Source organism: Tupaia chinensis, unplaced genomic scaffold (genome assembly GCF_000334495.1).
Source record: "Tupaia chinensis unplaced genomic scaffold, TupChi_1.0 Scaffold000477_1, whole genome shotgun sequence".
NCBI lineage: Eukaryota > Metazoa > Chordata > Mammalia > Scandentia > Tupaiidae > Tupaia > Tupaia belangeri.
Genome location: NW_006159986.1, coordinates 3,220,383 through 3,229,861, shown reverse-complemented (window position 1 = coordinate 3,229,861; position 9,479 = coordinate 3,220,383). Strand labels below are relative to the sequence as shown.

General features: G+C 51.8%; 1 protein-coding gene across 2 annotated transcripts in view; it reads left to right on the top strand.

Moving 5' to 3' along the window:
* Nucleotides 1-8,785, top strand: part of JUP (junction plakoglobin) — a 31,441-nt gene extending 22,656 nt beyond the window's left edge. Inside the window, exons 10-16 of one of the 2 annotated variants that reach the window (XM_027774772.1) lie at nucleotides 1,654-1,809; nucleotides 2,168-2,287; nucleotides 6,329-6,479; nucleotides 6,574-6,695; nucleotides 7,279-7,318; nucleotides 7,583-7,745; nucleotides 8,062-8,785. In XM_027774772.1, the coding sequence (XP_027630573.1) occupies nucleotides 1,654-1,809; nucleotides 2,168-2,287; nucleotides 6,329-6,479; nucleotides 6,574-6,695; nucleotides 7,279-7,318; nucleotides 7,583-7,734 (741 nt within the window). In that variant the 3' untranslated portion in view covers nucleotides 7,735-7,745; nucleotides 8,062-8,785. Of the gene's footprint in view, nucleotides 1-1,653; nucleotides 1,810-2,167; nucleotides 2,288-6,328; nucleotides 6,480-6,573; nucleotides 6,696-7,278; nucleotides 7,319-7,582 lie in introns of both variants that reach the window. The other variant, XM_006155987.3, reaches the window with a different exon arrangement.
* Nucleotides 8,786-9,479: the final 694 nt, after the last annotated feature.

Here is a 9,479-nt window from a genome sequence, read left to right as displayed (position 1 = left end):
AAGGAGCTTCAGGCAGGGTGATGTCTGCAGCCAGGGAGACAGACTGGAAGACATAGCCAGGAAGCGACCATAGACTGGATTCTTGTCAGTGGACCCAGGAGACAGCGGGCAAGGATTTCACTAGGTAGATTTCAGACAGTGTAACTGTGGGGAAGGATGACTCCCAGCGGGCCAGCTCACTCTCCTGCCCTCTGTCTCTCCAGCCAACACATGTGACCTCTGGCAAAAGATTTAAAAAACAAACAAAAAGAATGACTCTGAGTGACTATATACATTTCTTTCTTTCTTTCTTTTTCTTTTTAATTTGCTAGAGAACTTGCCAGAGAGAGAGAGAGAAAGTGAGAAACTATCCTCCAGGAAGAAGGCCACACCACAATCTCTTCTCCATTCTCCTCTCGGGATTTTGGGCACGCATGCACATGCACTCGGCCTGTTTTCAAGTTACTAGGTCTGGGACTCGAACTATGCAGTTGGCTAGGAGGGATCCAGCTTCCTTAACCACCATGTCACCAGCTGACTCCAGTGATTACACACATTGAATTAAAAAAGAAATCCAGAGCTGCTGACCCCCTGTAGCCTAGTGATTAAGGGAGCCATATCACGCATGCTGAACATGGTTTGAATCCCGGTCCCGGTGATGTGAAAAACATACCAGCATGTATACATATGTGCCCCAAGCCCTGACAGAATGGAGAAGGGATTACGGTGTGAGCACACCATAGTGAGAGGTACTTTCTCCCATTCTCTGTGTCTTTGGGGAGTACATGTACCCTCTGGCAACTAAAAAGAGAAAAGAAATTTATAGTGAGGCCTAGCCGCGATGGTGCTGATAGAGGGGTGTTACTGTGTGATGCTGGAGCGTGTGGAACACCAGGATCCAGATCCCAGTTCACCTGAACTTGGTGGGAACCCATGGTTCTAGCTGTTGATTTGCTGGGGGAGATTATGTCATTGCATCTCTTTCTCTCTCTCTCTTTTCCTTTTGAAACAAATAAATATATATATTTTTTAAAAGCCCAATAGTGAGGGGAAAAAAAATGGCAGTGGGTGACCTTGGGGGGGGAGCTTTTGTATCCTGACCCAGCAGCTAAATGACAAGTGACAAGTAACCTTGGCAAGTCATCGCCCTGTGCTCGCATCCTCATCTGTCGTATGAGTTTCACCCCTGCCCTCCTGGCTTCTTGCTTTGATGGTCAAGGAGGTGATCATTGCTTTGCAAGATCCTGCGGGACTCTGAGAGGCTAAAGTGGCTCCTGTGTACTGGGGACCTGCTGCCCTGCTGGGGTGATTATAATATAGTCATCACCAGCAGGAGGCTTGGGGTCTGCCATAGCAAGGACATCCTGGTAATCAGGGCTTGGGGACTGTCAGAAAAACAAGCAAAACCATGGTGTCTGGGTAGATTAAGAGGGGTCAGGAGTGAGGGTTGGGGCATGGGGATGTTGTAATGAGATTGGTGGAATGTTCTGGACTTGGGTGGCAGGGGCCACTAGAGGTAGACATGGGCCAGGGGTGGTCACATTTCCTGGAATCTTCCACTGTGTCTGTGCCCAGCCTGGGGATGATGGAGAGGGAGGAATACCTGAAACTAGGGAACCAGGATCCTCCAGGTACCCAAGAAATGCCCCTGATCGCCTCCCCTTTTCTTGCCAGGCAACCATCGGTCTGATCAGGAATCTGGCTCTGTGCCCAGCCAACCATGCCCCACTGCAGGAGGCCTCAGTCATTCCCCGCCTTGTCCAGCTACTGGTCAAGGCCCACCAGGATGCCCAGCGCCATGTGGCTGCAGGCACTCAGCAGCCCTACACGGTAATCTTGCTGGTGGTGCCTCTGCCAGCCCTCCCTGGGGGTCAGGGTGTTGTCTGCATATATGTGTTCAGGTGTATGTATGTGCTGTGCATGGAGCTGGGGAGATGAATTACAGTTGAGGACTGGCTGCAGGCACTCAGCAGCCCTACACGGTAATCTTGCTGGTGGTGCCTCTGCCAGCCCTCCCTGGGGGTCAGGGTGTTGTCTGCATATATGTGTTCAGGTGTGTGTATGTGCATGGAGCTGGGGAGATGAATTACATTTGAGGACTGGTGAAGCTTTTCAGTAGGTCATGTGGGTGAGGATTGTGGCCATGCCCAAGGGCATCTGTCCTCATGCCCATCCTCCTCTCGTGCAGGATGGCGTGAGGATGGAGGAGATTGTGGAAGGCTGCACAGGAGCGCTGCATATCCTGGCCCGGGATCCCATGAACCGCATGGAGATCTTCCGACTCAACACCATCCCCCTGTTTGTGCAGGTGAGTCTGAGGTGGGTGGGCAAGAGAGGTCCTATTGCCCCACTCCTGCCACTGCTTAGCCTACTGTTGAGGGGAAGTGGTGGGGAGCCACGGGCTTTGGATGTCTGGATCACGCATCAAGAGGTCTTTGGAGGAATTTGGAAGCAAGTGGCCATTATGGAAATGGTCACTTGGCAAATCCTTGGACGAGAATGGCTTTCAAAGCTCAAAAGCAAAGGAAGACAGGACCAGCAGTTAGCATAATGGCTATGGACTCCCATTTAGTCAACCGTGGTTTGCATCCCGGACCTGGTGGCTTAAAACGCATGCCGGGTATGTGTGCGTGTGTGCCTAAGATCTTGAGAGGAGAATGGAGGAGAAGGGATTGCGGTGTGGCCATCCCCCCTGGGGGGTGATTTCTCACTTTCTGTGTCTGTCTCTCTCTCTTTCCCGTTTTGGTTGGGGTCCCACCCCTATTAAAAAAAAAAAAAAAAAAAAAAGCAAAGGAAGAGATCATACATGGAAAAACATATCTTGAAATTCAACCACATTAACATTAAAACCATCCATGTGTCAGAAACAACCTAGAAAGTAAACTGCAAACGAGAGGACCAGCAGTTAGTGTAATGGCTATGTTGCTGGACTCCCATGTAGTCGACCGCGGTTCGTGTCCTGGACCTGATGGCTTAAACTCACGCTGGACGCATGTGCATGCGTGCCCAAGATCCCGAGAGGAGAATGGAGGAGAAGGGATTGTGGCGTGGCCATCCCCCCAGGGGGGTGATTTCTTGCTTTATGTCTCTCTGTCTCTGTCTGTCTGGCGAGTACACGCACCCTATAGCAAAAAAAAAAAAAAAAAAACCTCTCCAAAAAAAAAAAAGTAAACTGCAAATGAGAAAAATACATGCAAATACCACAACGGACAAGTTTAATATCTTTTGCACAGAACAGCTCATTAACACTAGATCCCTGTAGTTAGAGAAAGTAATGCCCAAGTGGCTCTTACATGCACAATATTCAGCCCCAGGAGTTCAAAGAAATGACACCCCTGCAGTGAAACCCTTTTCCTGCTATTGGATTGGCAAAGGAGAAATTGTGCTGGAGAAGAGGCAATGAAATAGGCAGTCTCATACCCACCTGGTTGGAAGAGGAGTCTGGAAGGCAATTCTGCAATATGTATAGAGAGCCTTGAAAATCTTCATATCCTTCAGCCAAGTTAATTCAAGTCTGGGACTCTTTCTATGAAACAATTTAACATAATTTAAAGTATAAGTGGGGCCCTGCAGGTGGCGTGGTGGTTATGGGCACTGGACTCTTACATGGTCAACCATGGTTCGAATCCTGGACTCGGCGGCTGGTGTTCTCACTTTCTCTCTCTCTGTCTCTCTTTGGTCAAATTAAAAAATAATAACAAGTGAAATGAAATAAATACTAAAAAAAAATAAATAAATATAAAAAAATATTTATTTTCTAATTTGATGAGAGAAGGAGAGAGAGGAAGACAGACATAGAGAAAGAGAGAGAGAGTGCAAGCCGCCAGGTCCAAGACTTGAACCGTGGTCGACCATGTGGGAGTCCACCACACCACCTGCCGGCCCCAAATAAATAAATATTAAAAAATAATAAGGTATGGGCAAAGACCTATGCAAGAGGTAACAATTGCAATGTTACTCATAAAAATTGAAAACAAACTGCTTGTCCAGTATAAGGAAATATAAGGATACTTAAGAAAATATTTTGTTTTTCAACATTTTTCCTTTAATTATTAATACTCAAAATAAAGGAATAATGCTATACTACCTCAAATGGTGACCAATTGAATGTTTTCTTTCTTTTCTATTTTTTGGTCTGAAGGGCACATGCATTCTCTGGAAAGAGACAATGAAAGAGAGAGAAGGAAAGAGAGAAAGCACCCCCATGGGGGATGGTTATGCCACAATCCCTTCTCCATTTTTCCTTCCTTTTGGGATTTTGGGGACACAAGTACATACACCTGGAGTGTGTCAAGCCTCCTTGTCTGGGGACTTGAACTGTGCAGCTGGCCATATGGGAGCCAGCTACCTCAACCACCCTGCCACCATCTAGCCCTGTGTCTTGTTTTTTTTTTTTTTTTTAGGTTTAGGGCACATGCACTTTCCAGAGAGAGACAGTGAGAGGGAAAGTGAGAAATCACTTCCGGGGGGAGGATGGCCACACCACAGTTCCTTCTCCATTCTACTCTTGGGATTGTGGGCATATACTCACATGTGCATGGTGTGATTTTGCAAGCACTTACGTCCAGGACTCAAACCATGGTCAGCCATGTGGGAGATTAGTGCCTTAACCACCACACCATCTGCTGGCCCCATAGCCATGTTTTTTTTTTTTTTTTTAATTGCCAGAGGGCGTTTGTACTTGCTAAAAAGAGACTGACAGACAGAAAACAAGCACTCCCCACATCAGTGCATGGTCATACTGCAATCCTTCTCCTCCATTTCTCCATCCCGTTAGGATTTTGAACACATATGCACCTGTGCTGGCATGTTTTTTTCAAGCTGCCAGGGCTGGGATTTGAACCTCAGTTGGTCATGTGGATCTGGTTCCAGTGCTTAACAGCTGCACTACTGGGTAGCCCTCGTTTTATTGTTCTGCTTCCTAGCATTCTTTTTCTCTCTTGAGTATCTGCACAAACTTTTAGGAAAAAGTGAAACATTAGATATACAGTATTGGATTGGCTCTGTGGTACAGCAGTGACACGCTGCTCATGAGAAGTCCCATGTGGATTCCACATGGTGACCACGTTTGAATACCCAGCCCAGTCAGCTGGAAATGCTGAGCGTGTGTGTGAGCGCCCAGGATCTGATGGGCCGGAGGACTGGAGGAGGTGACCATGGTGTGGCTAGGTCGTGTGGAGGGTACGCCTCTCAACCCCTCCACCCCTGTCTCTCACATGTTCACACACGTTCTATCATGAATAAATAAAAGAATAATACAGTATAGGGGAACCAGCAGTTAGCATAATGGCTATGTCGCTGGACTCCCATATAGTCGACTGCGGTTCGCGTCCTGGACCTGGTGGCTTAAAACTCACACCGGGCGCGTGTGCGTGCGTGCCCAAGATCCCGAGAGGAGAATGGAGGAGAAGGGATTGTGGTGTGACCATCCCCCCTAGGGGGTGATTTCTCGCTTTCTGTCTCTATGTCTCTCTCTGTCTGTCTGGCGAGCGCACGTGCCCTATAGCGAAAACCTCTCAAAAAAAAAAATACAGTATAGGAAAATGTTTTATGCTACTATGTCAGGTGAAGAAAAAGCATATATAATGTTTATATATATGACAATTGGGCTACACTAAAAATACAGTGGGGGGCCAGCAGGTGGCGTGGTGGTGAAGGTGGCTGGATCCTACATGGTTAACTGCACAGTTTGAGTCCCAGATCTGGCTGTTTGAAAATCATGCTGGGCGCATGTGTGATGGGTTTGCCCAAAAGCCCAAGAGGGAAATGGAGAAGGGATTGTAGTGGCCATCTCCTTGGAGGGTGATTTCTTACTTTCTTGCTTTCCCACTCTTGCATGTGCTTATGCCCTATAGCAAACAAACAAACAAACTTAAGGGGCTGGCATGTGGTGTGGTGGTTGAGGGCGCTGGACTCCCGCATGGCCAACCGTGGTTTGAGTCCCGGACCTGGCAGCTTGCTTTCCCTTTCCCTTTCCCTTTCCCTTTCTCTTCCTCTTCCTCTTCCTCTTCCTCTTCCTCTTCCTCTGCCTCTGCCTCTGCCTCTGTCCTTCTCTGGTCAAACTAAAATAGGTAAATAAATAAATAAATAAAGTTAAAGAAAATAATTGTAAGAAAACAAACAAGAAACAAAAAACAGTGGGAATATGCCAATGGTTAACAGAGGCTGAGTCTGAGTGGGGTCTTTTTTTGTTGTTTTTTCCATTTCTTCTTACTTTTCCTGCACTTTCTACATTTTCTGGTCTGAGTTTGTGTTACATGCAGAGAAGGGAGGCAGGGAGGGGCAGGGCTGTGAGATGTGCCACCTGACCTGCCTCGCCCCTCCTCCCTGCCCTGCCCCCTCTCCACAGCTCCTGTACTCGTCGGTGGAGAACATCCAGCGTGTGGCTGCCGGGGTGCTGTGTGAGCTGGCCCAGGACAAGGAGGCGGCCGATGCCATCGATGCCGAGGGGGCCTCGGCGCCGCTCATGGAGCTGCTGCACTCCCGCAACGAGGGCACTGGTGAGGGCCGGGCCAAGGGCAGTGGCGGGCCTCGTCCCCTCAGCCGTGGTGGAGGCTGGCGTCTGACTTGGCCTTTCCTCTCCTCTCTGCTCAGCCACCTACGCTGCAGCTGTCCTGTTCCGCATCTCTGAGGACAAGAACCCAGATTACCGTAAGCGTGTGTCCGTGGAGCTCACCAACTCCCTCTTCAAGCATGACCCGGCTGCCTGGGAGGCCGTGAGTATCTGGACTGGGCTGCGGCACATGACTGTGCGAGTCGCACACCGGGCAAGGACACTTTTGTGGGGGCGGGCTACCGTTCTGTTGACATCGTAGATTTTTATTTTATGATCGGACCATTTGTGACTATTCCCTGCAGACGGGAATGGATTGAATCATATATCTGTTTTTACCTACAAAAATGGCAATTTAATTTTCCCCAAAGGAATACGAAGTGTTTGGCCTTTCTCCAGTTTGCACAATGGCGCTGGGAAGGCTAGAGGCAGCCCTGGTCCTGGTGGGGCAGTGCCTTGCACCTGTTCTTCAGTCCTCTTCCCTCCACCCCCCTCCTCTAGTTCTAGGGGAGCCCCCGAGCCTTGAGGGACTTGGGTGAGACGACCCTCTAAGCTGGCAGGAACCTGAGGACATAAGTTCATCACCACCAGGGCACTGGGTAGCCCCGTTTCATATCTTCTGTTCCTCTGAGGGTGCTTTGGTTCCCTCCAGTCCCCCGTTATAGAAGCACCTCTCCTGGTCCCTCTGAGATCTAGCCCACAGCCTGAATTCCCGACCCCCTACCAATGTTGCTCTCCTTCCTCAGGCCCAGAGCATGATTCCCATCAACGAACCCTATGCAGATGGTAAGTGGGTGCAGGGTTCCTCAGGATCTGGGAGGGCCCCGGGGGCATGAGGGTGGAAGAGGCATTGTGTCTCCAGGGCCGAAGGGCCAGTGACAAACACTGTGGGAGCCAGTGTGCTCCAGTCTGGATTCTCCAGTATGGGAATCTGGAGGGTCAGGCCCATGGGGAATGGTGGGAATGGGGAGCAGAGGTGCTGAGGGCTGTCCAGACCATCCCCTGGGGTGGCCTGCAGACCCCTGGACAGAGCTCCCTGTTGTCTCCTAGACATGGATGCCACCTACCGCCCCATGTACTCAAGCGACGCACCCCTGGACCCCCTGGATATGCACATGGACATGGACGGGGACTACCCCATCGACACCTACAGCGATGGCCTCCGGCCCCCCTACCCCACTGCGGACCACATGCTTGCCTAGCGGCCACCCCAGTATGCACCTCCCTGCCTCGCCGCCCTCTCCTGTCTGCGGGTGGCTGAGGACCCATTTTCTGTCTCCAGAGCTCCCCCTAGTGGAGGCCCTCCCATTTCTCTGCTGAAACCCTAGCTCCTCGGGTTGGGGGACAAGTATGGGGGCCCTTGGCTACCTAGCTCCCTAGCAGGGTGTACCCAGCCTGCCTCAGTCTTCCCCTCCCGAGGGTGGGGCGTCCTGGCCCCCAGCCATTCTGGGGGTGGTGGTGGGTGGCTGACCAGGGCGCCTGAGCTGGAGGGCCCCCACCCCTTGACCCCCGTGTCTGCCCCATCCCAGGTGTGCATCCTCACCTGAGAGACTCCGTGAAGGCGATGGGGCGAGACAGAAAGTGCCTGAGCGGGGCAGCCAGCCGTGACATCCTGCCATGCCCCGCCTCCAGAGGTCCCCCGCAGGTCTCTCCTGGAATGGTGTTCTGCTCCCGAGTTTTCCGCCCCCTCCTGGCCACTAAATCTTGAGACACAGCCGCCCACTGCTTTTCTGCCCGCCCAGCCCGGCCTGCCTGCCTCCCTCCAGCTGTCTGGGCTCTGCAGGGCCTGGGTTCCTCCTGGGTCAGATTTCCTCACTGAGCTTTACTGACCAACTGCCCTGGGGTCTCCAGGACCCAAGTTCAGGGTCCCACCCCCTGAAATCCAAAGCTTCTCTTCAAGTTCAGGGACTGTCCAGGGGAACTGGGGCGTAGACGTGGAGGGTGAGTCCCCCACTCCAGGAGACTGCCCGCCCTCTCTCCGGGACGCCAAATAGGCTTCAACCCCTCCCTCACACCCCGTCCTACCACGCAGCCACCCTAGCTGCCCCCACCCCGAGAAGTGCTCTTGGCTGACCCCTCTGGTGTGCGGTGAGGGGCTTTCTCTTCTTCCTGTTTCAGGTCCCCCCACCTCCTGCACTTGGTGTGGGGGCTGGGCAAGGCCCTGGCGGAGAGTTTTATTATTATCGCTTTACGTTTTTGGTTATTGGTTTTTTGTATAGACCAAAGCAATGAGAATAAAAATGACACACAGATCCCCTGGAGGCTGTCTAGGGAGTGGGATGGGGAGGCGAGGGGGCTCTCTTGGCAGCCGGGGCCTTCCTGGCTGGATCCTGCATGGTCTTATGGCCCTCTTGAAGGAGAGAGGAGCTGGGGGCAAAGGGGTGTTTGAGGAGCAGGGTCCATTTAATCTGGTTCACACTCATCAGCTCGGACTTGAACTTGAGGGGGGCCAGGAGAGGTTGACCAGGTGACTGGGGCAAGTGCCCCCTTTGGGGACACCAGGCCAACTCTCTTCAGTAGGCAGGCTCCTTGCTGGCCTCAGCCTGCAGCCCTGTTCTGCTCCCTGGCTTCAGCGTTGCATTTGGTGGGCGTCTCCTGGTTTACTGCTCCCCTTGGCCTGAGACTTGGGGTCCAGACCCCTCATTTGTCTGCAGTGGGCCCAGCCAGTCCCTGCTCACCCCCTCTACCCCTTCCCTGGCCCCATTCATTCTGTCCTCAGTAACTCTGGTGACATGAGCATCCCCCACGCTGTGCGATCACTTGCCTCCTGATCTTTGCTCGGGCTGGTCACCTGCCTGGAATGCCTTCACTCATCCATATCTTGTGCCCAGCTCAGACCCAGCTGGAGAAGTGCTTCCCCTGTGACCTCCACCCCTCCTAGCCAGGCCCAGCTGGGACCCCTTCTGCACTCCATGATGCCCTGTGCCTGACAGTCATGCCACCCATC